At 60.9% G+C, this 17,604-nt stretch overlaps 1 protein-coding gene and 1 long non-coding RNA gene across 2 annotated transcripts; both read right to left on the minus strand.

Annotated features, from left to right (window-relative positions):
* Positions 1 to 438: 438 nt before the first annotated feature.
* LOC128138499 (uncharacterized) lies at positions 439 to 1,782 on the minus strand. The gene is made up of 4 exons (XR_008234040.1): positions 1,650 to 1,782; positions 1,120 to 1,222; positions 728 to 787; positions 439 to 517 (listed from the first exon to the last, which is right to left on the minus strand). It is a non-coding gene; the product is annotated as an uncharacterized LOC128138499 (long non-coding RNA).
* Positions 1,783 to 1,849: 67 nt separating this feature from the next.
* On the minus strand, positions 1,850 to 9,393 carry LOC128138475 (maestro heat-like repeat family member 5). The gene is made up of 15 exons (XM_052779726.1): positions 9,319 to 9,393; positions 8,974 to 9,099; positions 8,584 to 8,663; positions 8,145 to 8,265; positions 7,734 to 7,823; positions 7,297 to 7,401; positions 6,663 to 6,843; positions 5,946 to 6,043; positions 5,339 to 5,488; positions 4,966 to 5,120; positions 4,459 to 4,606; positions 3,962 to 4,099; positions 3,334 to 3,510; positions 2,513 to 2,668; positions 1,850 to 2,053 (listed from the first exon to the last, which is right to left on the minus strand). Exons 1-15 carry the CDS (start codon positions 9,355 to 9,357, stop codon positions 1,850 to 1,852), a joined length of 1,968 nt encoding a protein of 655 aa, XP_052635686.1. The 5' UTR covers positions 9,358 to 9,393.
* Positions 9,394 to 17,604: the final 8,211 nt, after the last annotated feature.

The following is a 17,604-nucleotide window of genomic DNA, read 5'->3' on the forward strand; positions in this document are numbered from 1 at the left end:
GAGTCAGCGTGTGCTGGGCTGCCACGGGCTGCTGGAAAGGGAGGGCGTTGGGCAGCTCTCCGGGCAGCCCTGCTTCTTCTGGGGGCTGCCATTTCCCCTTCGCCCTCCACCCCCCTAAAGAAAAGATTTCTGCAGCAGGAGGACAAACACAGCGACTTCTCGGGGAGAGCCTGGCCGAGGGGTGAACTTGTCAAACAAGACTGTGGCCAAGGTGTGCTGAGGGATGAGCTGTCCGGCAGGCAGCGGCAGAGGGCAGGAACGGCGCTGCCTGCTCCGCCCGCTCGGGGCGCTCCCCTCCCCGCAGGAAGGAGACCACAGCACTGGGTTGGCTGATGCAGCTTTAATTTTCCATTTTCCCAAGGAGACCTTCACTTTTCCCTGGCTTTGCAGGGCCAGCAGCACAGCGCCCTGGTCCATCCTGATGCTGGCCGCTTCCCTGGAGAACCCACGATCAGCATGGTCTGAGCTGCCAGCGAACAGATGGAGGGCTCGATGTCTTCCTGCAAGGGCTTGAGGGCTGCGACAGAAAGAAACGGAGCAGAGATGAAACCCCCGTGTCTCCAGAGACCCCCGGGCATCCCCTCCGGAGCACGCCAGCCCCACCCGGCTCTGTCCCTGGCCCCCGAGATGTTCCCCTGGCCCCGAAGCGTTTCCCTGGAGCAGGGCAAGGCATGGCCGCATCCGTCCCAGGTCTGTTCCTAGCCCCACAAGCACTGCCCCCGCTCACCATCACAGACTTCACGCAGCCGCTCCGCACTTTGGTCCCTCAGGTGCCGCGCGGCAAGCCCTAGGCACAGAGCGTCGTCAGACCTCTTGCTCCCCAGCACTCTCCCAGCAGCACAGAGCCCGGCCCTGCCGGCTCGGCTGCACGGCCTCCTCCCCCTCAGCAGGGTGACCCCAGGGAAGGACAGCACCCGAGGCAGGGGGGGACTGAGCAAGGCGGCCAGCAGGCTCACTTGCACGGGCAGGGGTGGGAGGGAAGCGCAGAGCCCCTGTCTGCCCAGGCCCTGCACGGGGCAGCCGGGGCTCTGGCAGCCCCAGGCTGCTCCTTGCTGCCAGTGCAGTGGCTGGGAGCGGGGCCAGGCTGCCAGAAGACGGATTGCAGGGGCTGTGGCTTACCGGTGAACCTGACGGCCTCCTCTCGCACGGTGGCCTGAGCATCCTTCAGGTACAGCAGGCTCTGCCACAGGTAATCTTCCACCCTGTTCCTGTCCTGCACCAGCTGGAGAGAGCACAAGGGCACGGGGCTGGCACAGACCCTCCCCAGCCAGCCAGAGCAGTCCCTCCTCCCAGCACCCCCTTCCCCTGCCAGGCCTTTCCTGTCACCCAGCCGGGAGCCCTGTGGGGCCGAGGTCCAGAAAGAGCCGCACGCAGAGGGGGCCCAGCGGTACTGAGACCCCTCCATCCTGCTGCCCGGGCCCAGATGGGCCGGGGTCACCTTCAGCACCCTGGGGTGTGTGCGGGGAGGGCAGAGAGTCCTGGAGAAGAGCCCTTGAGGGCAGGGAAGGAGGATGCAGCTCCAGGCTCTGGGCTCTCGGCTCCGGGCTGGAGCAGGGCAGGGGAGGCACAGCTGCACAGCCCACCCCGCGGGCACGTGGGGCAGCCCTCATCCAGCCTGGCCCTGCCTGGGGCTTGGGGGTTGTCCTCACCAAGCACTCTCCAATCCTCCATGCCTGCTCCGTCTGGGTCAGGTACTTGAGCTGCTTCTGCTCCAGGAATTCCGCAGCAGATAGGAGGGCTTCCCTGGAGGCCTGCAGTGCAGCAGAGGCTGGGAGATGTCACCACAGCCCTAGGAAGGAGACCTGGCGTCCCCTGCTTCTTGGCAAGGCTCCGGACTGTTCCCAGCCCGTTATGGGAAGAGGCGGCGGGGGCCCGAGTCTGAACTGGATTCAATTCCCGGGGCAGGGACACGGGGCAGCCACCACCTCAGGTATCTCATGCTGCCAGCTAGCAGAACAGAGATCCTCAAGAGCTGCTGAGCGGCTGCCAGGGCTGGGGGCAGACTGGAGGGCAAGGGGACCTCGGTGAGCGGGGTTTTGTTCCTGCAGCGATCCTGCCCTCAGGAAGCTGGGACATGGCCCGGCGCAAACATCTGGGGGGCTCTTGGGCACAGCCCTGGGGGCTCAAAGCCCTGGCCTCTGACGCCTGCAGGGACGCCTGTAGGGACTTGCGTGCTCGGTGGCCACAGGCTGCTGCTGAGCCCTGCTGGAGCAGGTGGGGCAGGTGTTGGAAACGTCCGTGCCGGCTTCTCTGCCCCTGCTCACGCTGCGGGGACCTTCCTCAGAGCTGTGCCGGAGGAGGGCTGCATGGGGGGAGGAGGAAGGCAGCGGTGGGCCTGGTGCAGGGAAGGAGGGGAGCTCTGCCCTGTGCTCAGTGACTCAAGCGGTGGGACCCTGAGGTGGCACATATTCCTAGGCTCCGACTGTCAGCAGCCCTTGCCCCTCGTGCCCAGATCGCCCCCGTGGTGTCAGCACACCCTTCCTCGCGTCCCTGGTCGGGTTTGAATCTGTACCTTGGCCACACTCTGGGTCTGGTCACTCATGTGAAAGAGCAGTGGGAGCAGGCCCCGCTGCACGTTCTTCCTCATTTGTCTCCTGTGTCTCCACACCACCATCTGCATGATGTCTCCGAAGAGGCGGAGGGAGGACTCTCGCAGCTGGCTGGACGCCTGCTCGGGAGGAAGACGGGAGAACTTCAGCAACAGCCGCTCCCTGCCCACGGTGAGCAAGGGCTTTAGCGTGGCTGATGTGAGGGGAGATGCTCCGGCGTCGGGTTCTGAACACGGGATCTGTGGACCAGATCTGCAGCAGTGGCTGAACGGCCCCGGGCCCGTGAAAGGCCACGCAAGAGGTTTCCATCAGGCGGTGCCTGTGCCTCCGAGTGCTCCCCTAGCCACCCAGCATTCACCGCCAGCCGCACCAGCCACGCCAGCACAGAGCTCCCCGGGGACGGGCTGAGGAGGAGACCAGGCTGGCCCTCGTCAATGCCTCTGGGGCACCCGCTGCCGGCTCAGCCTCGGCCCCCCTGCTACAATGCCTGGGCAGAACGTCTGGTCCTGCCTGGCAGCGCAGCCAGGGGAGCCCTCGGGGCTCTGAGAGCAGCTCTTGGCCTGCTGGTGCTTTGTCCAGGGGCCGGGCTGGGACCCAGCCCAGGGTCTCAAGGTCGCCCGGAGGCATCAACTTGTCCGGGAGAAGCCATGCTGGGCTGCAGAGCCCAGGGGAGAGTGCAGAGAGGAGCAGCCCTGCCTGAGTGCCGACCGCAGGGCTCGGCTGACAGGCAGCTTTCCTTGCAGCGTGCCCATCGCCGTGGCTCAGGCTCCTGCAGCAGCCTTACGTTGCTGAAGAGCGGCAGGAGCTTCACTGCCAGCTTCAGAGCGATGGGACTGGCCTCCTCCCTCGTCATATGACCCAGTACGTTTCTGAAGACAAGCAGGGCCTTCATCTGGATATCTTCACTGACATACTGCAGGGTCTTCAGAATGTCTTCCAGCAGGACCTTCATTTTTCTTGCCTGTATGAAACACACCATTTCCTTTCTGCGAAGCGGTGAAAGACCACCCTGGCAAAAATGCTCCAGTCTCTGAGCACCAGCCTCCCGTCCAGCTTGCTGGCAGCAGGCACGGGAATTGCTGCAGCAGCCTCCTGGCCGGCGGTGGCCATGGGCACACTAATGGGGATGCGGGGAGAGCGAGGGGAGGAAAGGGAGGCTAGGAGAGCAAAGACTCCGTGTCCCCTGCTCAGCCGCGCCCTTTTCCGACCAGCCCAAAGCGCAGATGAGTTGGTAGCCAACCCTCTGTGCCCAGAGAGCTCCCCAGGAAGCCAGCAGGCCACGTCATGGCAGGGAAGGCGTTTGGAGCCGGCACCCCACCTCCTGACTCCCAGCCAAGGCCAAGCCACCGCGTTACCCACTGCCCCAGCCTCCAGGCTGCCAATGTGGCTCCACTCGACTATGCCCCACTCACCATCTCGGGGCTCTGCGACAGCGTGATGAGGCCTTGGAGCACCAGCGAGATCACCTCCAGGCTCTCATCCCTCAAAGACTCCCAGAAACGGGCCGCGGCAGCAAAGGTCTCTGATGGAAGGTTGCTGGCGGCGATTATCTGAAACAGAGACGGCAGTGAGAGACTGGCAGAGCCTGCGGGCTCCCCGCACCGTGTGGCTCCTGGTTCCCACTGGCAGCTCAGGGCAAGGGCACTGGGGCCAGAAAGCCCGTCCTGGGGGCAGCTCTGCTTGCGGAGGGCCACTTGGCCGCCCCCATGCCCTGTGCCTCGCTGCACACCGCACAGCGTCTTTGTTGGCTCCTCCTGTCCTCTGACCATCATCAGCCTCTTGTTCGAACGCCTCTGAGGAGCAACTGAGCAGCGTTTGGGGGCAGATGGGAGGGGAGAGGGCTGTGCCTGTTTCCCTCGAGAGGCACGCACAGCCCTGCAGGTGAGCAAGGTTTGCTCTGGTCACTCACGGCCAGGCAGAGGATGCTGCTGTCCTCTGTCATGGTGCCAAACAGCATGTGGATCCGCTGCTTCCAGTATTCTCTGTGCAGCTCCCTCAAGACCTTCTCCAAAGGCTGGAGCAGGGAGAACAACACCTTCCACACGGCCAGGGCAGCACTGCAGACCCAGAGCGCTCTGTCAGCAGGGCTGCCTCGGCCACCGTGCCGGGTCCTGCAACCCTGGGTCTGCCTGCCCCCGTGGATTGGAGTGCCTGGGGGCCCTGCCTGTGCCGGCAGGAGAGGGCTGCGGTGGTGTTCCCTGTGGGGCAGGGGGGAGCCCGGTGGCGGGGCTGTGGGCTGGCTTGGCCAGCTTTGGCTGCTGCGGGCCTGGCCGACCCAGCGGAGCCGGAGGGCGTGGTGGGATGGAGGGCCCTGCTCCTTGGGGATGTCCTGCAGTTTTCTGTGGGTCTGGCAGCCAGAGTCTCCGGGCCCCTCTCCCCATGTGGAACAAGCCCTCAGGGCTGTTGGGGCCGGTACCTGTCATCTAGTTTAGAGTACTTCAACAGGCTTATGACCACTTCGCTGGGGTACTGGCTGGTCAGCAGGAGAACCAGTGAGTCTATGCTGTGCCTGGCTGGCTCCGTGCAGATGTGCTCCAGGTTTTTGTGGATGCTGCCCATGATCTTTGGCACCTGGAGGGGACACAGGTGAGGATGGTGCTGCCACTGGAGTGCAACCATTTCCCCAGCTGCTGCCACTGAAACTGCTGCCCTTCCCATCCCTCTCTGCTGGCTTAAGGGAGCTGCAGCTTGGGAAGGGAGCTGCAGCTTGGGAAGGGAGGGAGGGAGGAAAAGAACGAGCAACCCTGAAAGGGCTTGTGGGCAGGGAAATCCAGCCACAGGCTGCTTACGTCCATCAGCCAGGAGTCAGGGTCTTTCATGGCTTCATCCAGCATGCTGCTGGCCCCCTCCTTGTCAGAAGTGCTGGTGTCTGTCATGGCCTCGATGGCCGTGAGGATGACATCTGTCTTCTCCCCAGGTTTGAGGTATTTTCCAAACGCCTATGGGAGGGAGGGAGGGAGGAAGGGAGGGAGGGAAGACGTATCACACCAAACGCCCTGGTGGTGATGCTTAGCTGAGCCATGAGAGCAGCTCTGGCAAGAGAGGCCCGGCAGCGCTGTCAGCAGTGCCTGCAGGAAAGCTGGCAGCAGGGGCTGCAGTCACTGCACAGGGGAGGATGAGAACAGAGGGCCCTCAGGGTGAGGGAGGAGGGTTCGGTCGTGGGCACAGTGTGCTGGCCCTAGAGAGAACCAGGGCTTGCTGGAGGCCAGGAGGGCCGGAGCTGCTGCTGGGACACTGGAGTGCTGCCCTCACATCGTCCCTGCTTGGGGACAGCAGGAACCCTCTCACCAGGGACACTGAGGCCATGCCAGCCCCGCTGACTCTGGGTCCCTTTGCTCGCACAGTTCCCCTGCCGATGCCACGGACAGGAGCCCCAGCAAGGGGAGAGCTCATTACCTTGGTCAAGTCCCCGGTGCTGTGCAAAGAAAGACAGGAGGTGCCGGCAGCTCCCCACACGCTTTGGTGCTGTGGACTATCCTCTGGCCACGCACTGCCTAAACAGGGGAGAAACACTGCAGAGTCGTTAGGACTCCACCTCTTTGCCAAAAAGAGCTTTGGACTGGGAACAGCGGAGGAGGGAGGCTATGACCCATGGTCGGGGAGGAGGTGGTGGGCAGGGGTGTAAAGCAAAGGGTGACGGGCGACGGGAACAAGATGGGAACATTGCTCAGGAATGATGGAGAAGGACTAGGAGAAGGGGCGGCTTCTTGCTACAGGCACTGGAGGGAGCAGCTGGCGTGACGCCCAGCTGGATCTGCTCTTCACTGATAGGGAAGAAGTGGTTGTGGGATGTGGTCATCGAGGGTGGCTGTGGCTGCGGCTGCAGGGCCCAGGAAACAGCCAGGGTGGAGATCCTGGGAGGAGTGAGGAAGGAGAGCAGCAGAGAACAGATCCTGGACTTCAGGTGAGCATTCAGCTTCTGCAGCAAAATGAGAGTTGGGATGCTACAGAAAGCAGCTGTGAAGGGCAAAGGAGGTCAGGGAAGCTGGCCGACTTTCAGGGACAGCCTCCACCAAGCACCGGAACAGTCCATCGCAATGCTCACGAAAACAAGCAGACATAGCAAAAGATGTGTGCGTGTGGAGGGACGCAGCCCACCAGAGCTTCTCTTACATCTTTGCTGCAGGAGGAATATCAAGAGGAGGTAAAGAGCATCCAAGGCGGCACAGCTGGTGTCTTTGTCCTTGCAAGAGCTGAGAAGGATGAGATGTCCCAGCAGCTGTCCCAGCTTGGGGATATGGAAGCCTCTGTAGCAGGCAGGGCAGTCCTCCTCTCTTCCAAAGGGGCGCCAGGCCTGGGCGAGGGAGGCAGAACATCAGAAGGGCTGGGGGGCAGCAGCTCGGGCCAAAGCCGTGAAGCCAAGAGTCCGCCTGGGCTGGATGCCCGGTGAGTCAGCGCTTTGCAGGGCCCCCGCCGGCCCCGGCTCCCAGAGCAGCTAGAGCTGGGCAGCATCCCTGCGCAGGGAGAGCTGCCAGGCCTGGGCTCCCGCCATGCTCCTGGGGCAGTCCTGTCCTGCGCAGGACTGAGGGCAGAGCTGGCTCCTGGCAGAGAGGGGACTGGGGATTGAAGGGACTGGGGATTGAAGAGCCTGGGGAAAGGAGGGGCCGAGAGCCCTGCTTCAGGGCAGAGCCTTGCTGAGTGCCCTGACCTGTGCCCCGACTTGCCTCGCAGGCACCCCCGAGCTGCAGGCTGCTCTGGCGTGCAGGGAAGGGGAGACGGCCTGGCCAGAGGGGGCCTGGCTCCTTACCTCCAGTGAGGAATATCTGGCCATCAAATAGATCAGCATCCCAATCCTCCTCACGGCCCTCTCACGCGCCGCCGCGCTCTGGGACTTGGTGAAGGTCAGCAGCATCTGGGAGGAGAGAAGCTGCTGGTGTGCCCTGGGAGCTGACGCCCGTGCCAGCAGAAGCAGCACTGCTGAACTCCCGGCTGGACTAATTTCATTTTCATGACACAAGAGGACTCCGCGGAGGGGAAGGGGACTTTGCCTGTAGCCAGGTGACAGTGGGCTCCGGAAGAGCACAGTGGGCAGCCCCTGGGTCCCCCACGGGAGGTTGGCACCCTCCCTGCAGTGTGGTCTGTGCGTGGCACTGGGGTGAGGACTGTCCGCTCAAGAGTGGACACGCTCTGTCCCCCAGGGTGGAGAACAGCCCCTGCGAATCCCATGCTTTGCCCGTGCCAGACCTGCAAGATTGTCTGCAGCTCCTGGCTGAGTCTGGAGGCAGGAGAGCTGAGTACCAACGTCTGCAGCATGCAGTCCATGGCGTGCAGGGTCTGCAAGGAGGACAAAGGGTGGGGGCAGTCTTTTGGCGGTCCCTCTTACCTGCAGGAGACAGATCCGAACTCCCCGTTCAAGGGGAGGACGCCCGCGCTGCCTCACGGTGCCCGGGAGAGGCTTCAGGCCAGACAAGCTGCTGTGGGCAGTGCAGCCTGAGGCACTGGATGTGGCCAGGCCCGTGGGAAGGGGGCAAAGAGCAAGGGTGGGAAAGCAAAGCCAAGAGCCTGCCTTGCCTTGCATGTCCGGCTGTCTCTCGGCACAGGGCGACCGGGGGCCCCAGGGGACCCTAGAGCTCCTGGGGCTCACCCAGCCCTTACCTCGTGGTAGAGGGAAGTGTCCAAGCCCTGCATGTCCTCTTTTGGAGGAAGGCAGAAGACGCTGCTGAAGCAGGCGTTTAAGAGGCGCATCTTTTGGTGCTCCGGCACCATCTCCATTGAGCTGCAGAGAGAGGGGCCTGTCGGACACAGGTGCCGGGAGTGGTGCCTCCAGGCGCCTTTGGGGAAGGGGTCCCTGGGAAGGACGGAGGCCGTGGGGGGAGCCCTGCCTGGAGGCACCTTCTCCCTCCCTGACACTGGCCTGGGCCAGAGGACAGTCCTTGATGCCTCCCGCCCTCCGGACAAGCCCCGCGCAGGGGAGAGCAGAGTTCCTGCAGACGGCACCGTCTGACTCTGCCCAGATGGGGGCTGCCCCCCCCAGCCAGGCCCAGGGCTGCTGGCTGCGGAGAGGTGGCAGCCAAAGCAGGGGCTGGGCAAGTACCTCAAGGCAGAGATGGCAAGCATGGCTTGCTGCCGCACTGCCGTGCGCAGGTGATCCCTGGGCTCCTCTTTCAGCAGCACCTGCAGAGCGCAGCCAGGATGGGACCTGTCAGCCGCCAGCACCCAGTGCCAGCAGATCTGGCACTGGTCGGCAGGGCTGGCAGAGCCCCTCTGGCCCCAGCCCGGTGCCGGCCCCCAGAATGCCCCCCTTCCTCCCCCGGTGCTGGGGTCTCTGCTGGCAGGGCTTCTCCGTGGAAACCATGTCCCCCGAGGGGCAGCTCGGTGTCCACGCATGCTCGCCACCCCCCGTCCCCACTTTAGCGCTGTCATCACAGCGTGCCGGTGCCCGGGGGCCTTGCCCCCCGGCCAAACCCGCCGGGTGTCGCCTCACCATGATACTCCCTGCCAGCTCATCTCCGTGGCAGAAGACATCCAGGCCCTGTGACGAGCCCTGGTGCCTGGTGGCTCTGCAGATCGTGCGGATGCTCTGGAGAAAATGCATCTTCTGGGTCTCGTCCTGGCAGCCGGGGGACAGGGAGACAAAGGGGTAGCATGAGAGGGGGAGACACATGGCCAGCTCGACCAGAGCACAGGGGGGTGCGGTGCCTTGTGGAGGACCTGGCGGGGAGTCGCTCTGCCCAGCCGGCAGCCCTCCAGCAGCCTGGCAGCAGGCAGCAGAGCTGGGGGGGCCATCAGGAGACGCAGGCAGAGCTGGCAGGGAAATGACTGCGGCTACCTTTTCGGTGCTCGGGAGGAAAGCCTGGATGCAGTGCATGGTTTCCTCTTCCTCTTCATAGGCAGATAACCAGCTGCCATCTAGTCAAGGAGCAGAGCAAGGAGGGCTGTCGAGAGGGCTCCAAGGCAGGAGAGAGCAGAAGAAGGAGCTCTGCCCTCCGTGCAGCCCCGTGCCCGCTCCCCTGGCGCAGTCTCCCTGGAGGTGTTTGGGCTTGAGGGTGCCCAGCAAAAGGGCTGCGATGTTGGGGCGTGACGTGGCAGGAAAAGCCCCGAGTTCATCGGGCTGAGGAAATCCCTTGCAGACGGGCAAGGTCCCCGTCCCACAGCATCGCTGCCTCCTGGCAGCCCAGCTGCCTCTCGCTGCCCGTCCCCTGGAGAAGGAACCGGGTCCCTTCTGCTCTCTCCCCCCCGGGGGTGGCTGTGCTGGGGCCGGCTCCCAGCCCTGAGCTGACCCAGCATTTTGCCGTGCCCCCCGACCGCTGGACCCCCGCTGCCGGCATGCCGGGGAAACGGGAGCCTGGCATTGAGCAGGGTGCGCTCGCTGGCCCCATCCCTACTCCCAGCCCAGAGGCCACTCACTCACCAGTCTGCAGCAGCTGGACCGTGGACACCCTGTAGAGCTCTAGGGGAGAGCTGCTCTCCCAGGGAGCCCTGTCCTCCTCCCAGGCTGCCCTGTCCTCCTCCCAGGCTGGCCTGGGGCGGCTGGGGGGTCTCTCCGCCATCCTGCAGGACGGAGGGAAGGGATAGGGGTGGGGAAGGGGGAAGCTTTGGCAGAACGCCTCGGCGCCGCGGGGCTGCCGGGGGCGGCGGGGAAAGACGGGGGCTGTGCTCAGGGGCTCCTCGCCACTCCCGTGCTCTTGCCCTGTCCCGTCGCCGTCCTGCCGGACACTGCGGGCTGGGGGCCACAGCCGTGCTGATCATATGCGGTGCGGTGGGGGTCACAAAGGGAAGGTCACAAAGGGCCCCACTGTGACCCGCCACCCGGGCAGGGAGGGGCAGGGCGTCCCCTGGGGGGTCACGGGGCCGGCTCGGCCCTGGGCACCTGGGTGCTCTCGGGGTGCCTCCAGGCTCCCCTTTGCCCTCACGTCCCCTGGGGACCTCCCCGTTGCCCTCCGGTGTGTCCCAGAGCCCCGTGTTCACCTGGTTGACTGACCTCAACAGCAGCTAAGCTGCTGCTTTGGTGGGCCTTTAGACATTTCTAGGGATTTCTAGGGTGGGCAGCAGAGAGGATAGACTTTTTCTATGGTTTCAAGGTTAAACTAAGCATATACCAAAATGAGAAGCTGTTGGAGTTGGCAGACCACAAAAGGAGAAGTCTAGCTGGCGTGGGGTTAAACTAGTAAGACAATAAGGGGGAAAACTATCAGACAAAAGACATGAAAGCGGAGCATCGGGAAAGAGGGAATAGAAGGTGCAGCTAAGAATGAGGCTGGGACTCCGGGGGTCCCAGTCCAGCAGCCCTGTACCTGCCCAGCGCAGCCTGCAGCAGGACAATAAACCTGCCCTGACTGTACCGCCTGTGTTTGACTGGCTTCTGTAGTCAGGCAGACCTGGAGCACTCCCCAGCGTCAGCAAAGGGGTACCCCGGAGAGGGCAGAGGAGGGATCAAACCTCTCCAGACAAGGTCGTTGTTGGTCAGACAATAATATTTGAGAGGAAAAAGGTGGTCCCACCGATTTTTGGTTTGTATTGCCCTGTAGAGATTGAAAATGCCAAAGGGATCAGTTCATTGGAAGGAGTAAGTCATGAGAATATTTTCTCATTTTACAGCTCTCTCTGTTCAAACCAATTTCAAACCACACTGAAGTTGTGAAGGGAAGGTCTGGCTTCGTTCTGTTTGTGCTGATGGGCTAAGGCTCCTCTGGTGTTCAGAGCAGATGGAGAATGGCTGCGTCTGCCAGACCAGCGGTTGTGCCAAGCCCCCCGCTCCCCTTTACTTGCAAAGTCAAAGGCAATCCGTGTCCGTGGCATTGATGCATTTTGCATTCCATGCAGAGGAACGTAGCCTAAACACTCACTTCTTTTGGGTTTTTTTTTTCACGTGACTTTGATGTCTTTATACTCACCAGCCAGTCCAGCTGGACGGCTGCCAGCAACCAGATGCGTGCAATCACCGGCTGGTCTCCCAAGGACCCGCATACTCCTGGCTCCTTAGTGATCCCTCAGCTAATGGCTGAGCAGTTTTGGTCTTTGTCAGCGTCTCCCTTATGGCTTGCTGAACAGGTTTGCGTCATTGTGTGTTTTATTTATGGCTTTGCCTGTTGCACCTTATTCCCTGAACCGCAACGGTCCTTGACCTATGTGGTGGGCCGACCCTGGCCAGCAGCTAAGCCCCCAGCCAGCCGCTCGCTCAGTCCTCTACCCCAGGGATGGGCGACAGAATCAGGTGGACAAAAAAGGGAGGTAAACATGGGGGTCGCGATAAAGGCAGTTTAATAAGCGATGCAAAGCTGTGCGTGCAAGCAAAACCAAGCGAGGAGCCGATTCACCACTTGCCCTGGCGGGGGGGTGTCCAGCCACTTGCTGGGAAGCAGGGCTCCGTCACGCATAGCGGTGGCTTGGGAAGACAAACCCCGTCACCCCAAAGGTTCCCTCTTCCTCCGGTGGGACAGGCGAGTGGCTACCGCTGAGCACGATGTCATGCGGTGTGGGCTATGCCCCTGGTCAGCCATCCCAGCCGAGTCCCCTCCCGGCTTCTCGCCCTCCTCAGCCCACTCGCTGGGGGCAGTGTGGGAAAAGGAAGAGGCCTGGAGGCCGTGCAAGCCAAACTCGGCCGGGTCATCAACCCACCCATGGGACGGGCAAGTATTGCCTTCTCTGGTACGTCCTGTCCTGTGCACCCCAAAATGGGGCGGGGCTGGAGTGTCCAGGCCCAAGGGTTGGGGCTGGTATTGCCTTCTATGGAGTGTCCAGGCCCAAGGGGTGGGGCTGGTATTGCCTTCTATGGTAATAAAGTGCCCCTGCCTCACCCCTGCCTGTCCCTGTCCCTGTCCCTGTCCCTGTCCCTGTCCTGTCACAATGGCCGGGGGCTGCTGGTCCTGCTCCCGGGCACGGCCCTGCCACTCTGACCCTCCTGGCCAGCTACCCGCAGCATGGCGACGAGCAGGAGGCCAGGCACGCTGCCGGCGAACTCTGCCATGACCGTCCCAGCGGCACCAAGGAGCAGCAACAGCTTTCAGGGCTGGGCCCTTCCTTGTGGGAGAAGAGACGGACGTTTGCCTTTTCGGAAAGAGGCTCTGCCGTGGCCGAGCGCCATGAGATGTTGCGTCTCTGGGAAAGCACGGATCCCCAGTGCTGTTGTGCTTGTAGATAGGGCACCAAAGGACAGTGAAGAGCAGCAAGAGATTTCAGGGCTGGCCCCTTCCTTGTGGGAGAAGGAGCCGGACATTTGCCTTTTCGGAAAGAGGCTCTGCCGAGGAGGCCATGTGCCATGAGATGATCCGACACTGGGAAAGCACGGACCCCAGTGCTGTTGTGCTTGTAGATAGGGCACCAAAGGACCATGAAGAGCAGCAACAGCTTTCAGGGCTGGGCCTGCCCTTGTGGGAGAAGGAGCCGGATGTTGGACTTATCGTAAAGAGGCTCTGCTGAGGACGAGCGCCATGAGACCTTCCGTCTCTGGAAAAGCACAGATCCCCAGTGCTGTTGTGCCTGTAGATAGGGCACCAAGGGACCGTGAACAGCAGCAACATCTTTCAGGGCTGGGCCCTTCCTTGTGGGAGAAGGAGCCGGATATTTGCCTTTTCGGAAAGAGGCTCTGCTGAGGACGAGCGCCATGAGACCTTCCGTCTCTGGAAAAGCACAGATCCCCAGTGCTGTTGTGCCTGTAGATAGGGTGCCAAGGGACCGTGAAGACCAGCAACATCTTTCAGGGCTGGGCCCTTCCTTGTGGGAGAAGTAGCAGGACGTTTGCCTTTTCGGAAAGAGGCTCTGCCGAGGCCGAGCACCATGAGATGTTGCGTCCCTGGGAAAGCACAGATCCCCAGTGCTATTGTGCCTGTAGATAGGGTACCAAGGGAAGGTGAAGACCAGCAAGAGCTTTCAGGGCTGGGCCCTTCCTTGTGGGAGAAGGAGCCGGAAATTTACCTTTTCGGAAAGAGGCTCTGCCGAGGAGGCCATGTGCCATGAGATGTTGTGTCTCTGGGAAAGCACAGATCCCCAGTGCTGTTGTGCCTGTAGATAGGGCACCAAGGGACCGTGAAGAGCAGCAACAGCTTTCAAGGCTGGGCCCTTCCTTGTGGGAGAAGGAGCCGGACATTTACCTTTTTGGAAAGAGGCTCTGCCGAGGCCGAGCGCCATGAGATGTTGTGTCTCTGGGAAAGCACAGATCCCCAGTGCTGTTGTGCCTGTAGATAGGGTCCCAAGGAAAGTTGAAGAGCAGAAAGAGCCTTCAGGGCTGGTCTCTTCCTTGCAGGATAATGAGCAGGACGTTTGCCTTTTCGGAAAGAGGCTCTGGTGAGGACGAGCGCCATGAGATGTTCCGTCTGTGGGAAAGCACAGATCCCCAGTGCTGTTGTGCCTGTAGATAGGGCACCAAGGGACCCTGAAGAGCAGCAACATATTCCAGGTCTGGGCCCTTCCTTGTGGGAGAAGGAGCCGGACGTTTTCCTTTTCGGATAGAGGCTCTTCCGAGGACGAGCGCCATGAGATGTTCCGTCTCTGGGAAAGCACAGATCCCCAGTGCTCTTGTGCCTTTAGATAGGGTGCCAGGGGAAATTGAAGAGCAGCAAGAGCTTTCAGGGCTGGGCCCTTCCTTTTTGGAGAAGGAGCCGGACATTTGACTTCTCGGAAAGACGCTCTACCGACGACGAGCGCCATGAGATGTTCCGTCTCTGGGAAAGCACAGATTCCCAGTGCTGTTGTGCCTGTAGATAGGGCACCAAGGGACCATGAAGACCAGCAGCAGCTTTCAGGGTTGGGCCCTTAATTGTGGGAGAAGGAGCCAGAAGTTTGCATTTACAGAAAGAGGCTCTGCCGAGGCCGAGTGCCATGAGATGTTCCGTCTCTGGGAAAGCACAGATCCCCAGTGCTGTTGTGCCTGTAGATAGGGCACCAAGGGACCGTAAAGACCAGCAACAACTTTCATGGCTGGGCTCTTCTTGTGGGAGGAGCAGACGGACGTTTTCTTTTCGGAAAGAGGCCCTACTGAGGCCGAGCGCCATGAGATGTTCCGTCTCTGGGAAAGCACGGATCCCCAGTGCTGTTGTGCTTGTAGATAGGGTGCCAAGGGACCGTGAAGACCAGCATCAGCTTTCAGGGCTGGGCCCTTCCTTGTGGGAGAAGGAACCGGACGTTTGCCTTTTCGGAAAGAGGCTCAGCCGAGGACGAGCACCATGAGATGTTGCGTCTCTGGGAAAGCACAGATCCCCAGTGCTGTTGTGCTTGTAGATAGGGCACCAAGGGACCGTGAAGACCAAAAAGAGCTTTCAGGTCTGGGCCCTTCCTTTTTGGAGAAGGAGCCGGACGTTTCACTTTTTGGAAAGAAGCTCTGCCGAGGACGAGCACCATGAGATGTTCCGTCTCTGGGAAAGCACGGATCCCCAGTGCTGTTGTGCTTGTAGATAGGGCACCAAGGGACCGTAAAGACCAGCAAAAGCTTTCATGGCTGGGCTCTTCCTTGTGGGAGGAGCAGACGGACGATTGCTTTTCGGAAAGAAGCTCTGCTGAGGACAAGCACCATGAGATGTTCCGACTCTGGGAAAGCACAGATCCCCACTGCTGTTGTGCCTGTCGATAGGGCACCAAGGGACCGTGAAGACCAGCAACAGCTTTAATGGCTGGGCACTTCCTTGTGGGAGAAGCAGCAGGACGCTTCCCTTTTCCGAAAGAGACGATCCCGAGGATGAGCGCCATGAGATGGCCAGTCTCTGGGAAAGCACGGACCCCAGTGCTGTTGTGCTTGTAGATAGGGCACCAAAGGACCGTGAAGAGCAGCAACAGCTTTCAGGGCTGGGCCCTTCCTTGTGGGAGAAGGAGCCGGATGTTGGACTTATCGTAAAGAGGCTCTGCTGAGGACGAGCGCCATGAGACCTTCCGTCTCTGGAAAAGCACAGATCCCCAGTGCTGTTGTGCCTGTAGATAGGGCGCCAAGGGAAGGTGAAGACCAGCAAGAGCTTTCAGGGCTGGGCCCTTCCTTGTGGGAGAAGAGACGGACGTTTGCCTTTTCGGAAAGAGGCTTTGCCGCGGCCGAGCGCCATGAGAGATTCCGTCTCTGGGAAAGCACAGATCCCCAGTGCTATTGTGCCTGTAGATAGGGTACCAAGGGAAGGTGAAGACTAGCAAGAGCTTTCAGGGCTGGGCCCTTCCTTGTGGGAGAAGGAGCCGGACATTTGCCTTTTCGGAAAGAGGCTCTGCCGAGGAGGCCATGTGCCATGAGATGTTCCGTCTCTGGGAAAGCACAGATCCCCAGTGCTGTTGTGCCTGTAGATAGGGCACCAAGGGACCGTGAAGAGCAGCAACAGCTTTCAGGGCTGGGCCCTTCCTTGTGGGAGAAGGAGCCGGACATTTACCTTTTTGGAAAGAGGCTCTGCCGAGGCCGAGCGCCATGAGATGTTCCGTCTCTGGGAAAGCACAGATCCCCAGTGCTGTTGTGCCTGTAGATAGGGTCCCAAGGAAAGTTGAAGAGCAGAAAGAGCCTTCAGGGCTGGTCTCTTCCTTGCGGGATAATGAGCAGGACGTTTGCCTTTTCGGAAAGAGGCTCTGGTGAGGACGAGCGCCATGAGATGTTCCGTCTGTGGGAAAGCACAGATCCCCAGTGCTGTTGTGCCTGTAGATAGGGCACCAAGGGACCCTGAAGAGCAGCAACATATTCCAGGTCTGGGCCCTTCCTTGTGGGAGAAGGAGCCGGACGTTTTCCTTTTCGGATAGAGGCTCTTCCGAGGACGAGCGCCATGAGATGTTCCGTCTCTGGGAAAGCACAGATCCCCAGTGCTCTTGTGCCTTTAGATAGGGTGCCAGGGGAAATTGAAGAGCAGCAAGAGCTTTCAGGGCTGGGCCCTTCCTTTTTGGAGAAGGAGCCGGACATTTGACTTCTCGGAAAGAGGCTCAGCCGAGGCTGAGCGCCATAAGATGTTCCGTCTCTGGGAAAGCACAGATCCCCAGTGCTATTGTTCTTGTAGATAGGGTGCCAAGGGACCGTGAAGAGCAGCAACAGCTTTCGGGGCTGGGCTCTTTCTTGTGGGAGAAGGAGCCGGACATTTGCCTTTTCGGAAAGAGGCTCTGCCGAGGCCGAGAGCCATGAGATGTTCCGTCTCTGGGAAAGCACAGATCCCCACTGCTGTTGTGCTTGTGGATAGGGCACCAAGGGACCGTGAAGAGCAGCAACAGCTTTCAGGGCTGGGCCCTTCCTTGTGGGAGAAGAGACGGACGTTTGCCTTTTCGGAAAGAGGCCCTACTGAGGTCGAGCGCCATGAGATGTTCCGTCTCTGGGAAAGCACGGATCCCCAGTGCTGTTGTGCTTGTAGATAGGGTGCCAAGGGAAGGTGAAGGCCAGCAACAGCTTTCATGTCTGGGCCCTTCCTTTTTGGAGAAGGAGTCGGACGTTTGACTTTTTGGAAAGAGGCTCTGCCGAGGACGAGCACCATTAGATGTTCCGTCTCTGGGAAAGCACGGATCCCCGGTGCTGTTGTGCTTGTAGATAGGGCACCAAGGGACCGTGAAGACCAGCAACAGCTTTCAGGGCTGGGCCCTTCCTTGTGGGAGGAGCAGACGGACGATTGCTTTTCGGAAAGAAGCTCTGCCGAGGACAAGCGCCATGAGATGTTCCGACTCTGGGAAAGCACAGATCCCCACTGCTGTTGTGCCTGTCGATAGGGCACCAAGGGACCGTGAAGACCAGCAAGAGCTTTCAGGGCTGGGCCCTTCCTTGTGGGAGAAGGAACCGGACGTTTGCCTTTTCGGAAAGAGGCTTAGCCGAGGACGAGCACCATGAGATGTTCCGTCTCTGGGAAAGCACAGATCCCCACTGCTGTTGTGCTTGTAGATAGGGCACCAAGGGACCGTGAAGACCAAAAAGAGCTTTCAGGTCTGGGCCCTTCCTTTTTGGAGAAGGAGCCGGACGTTTGACTTTTTGGAAAGAGGCTCTGCCGAGGACGAGCACCATGAGATGTTCCGTCTCTGGGAAAGCACGGATCCCCGGTGCTGTTGTGCTTGTAGATAGGGCACCAAGGGACCGTAAAGACCAGCAAAAGCTTTCATGGCTGGGCCCTTCCTTGTGGGAGGAGCAGACGGACGATTGCTTTTCGGAAAAAAGCTCTGCCGAGGACAAGCGCCATGAGATGTTCCGACT

Source organism: Harpia harpyja, unplaced genomic scaffold, assembly GCF_026419915.1.
Source record: "Harpia harpyja isolate bHarHar1 unplaced genomic scaffold, bHarHar1 primary haplotype scaffold_47a, whole genome shotgun sequence".
Classification (NCBI taxonomy): domain Eukaryota; kingdom Metazoa; phylum Chordata; class Aves; order Accipitriformes; family Accipitridae; genus Harpia; species Harpia harpyja.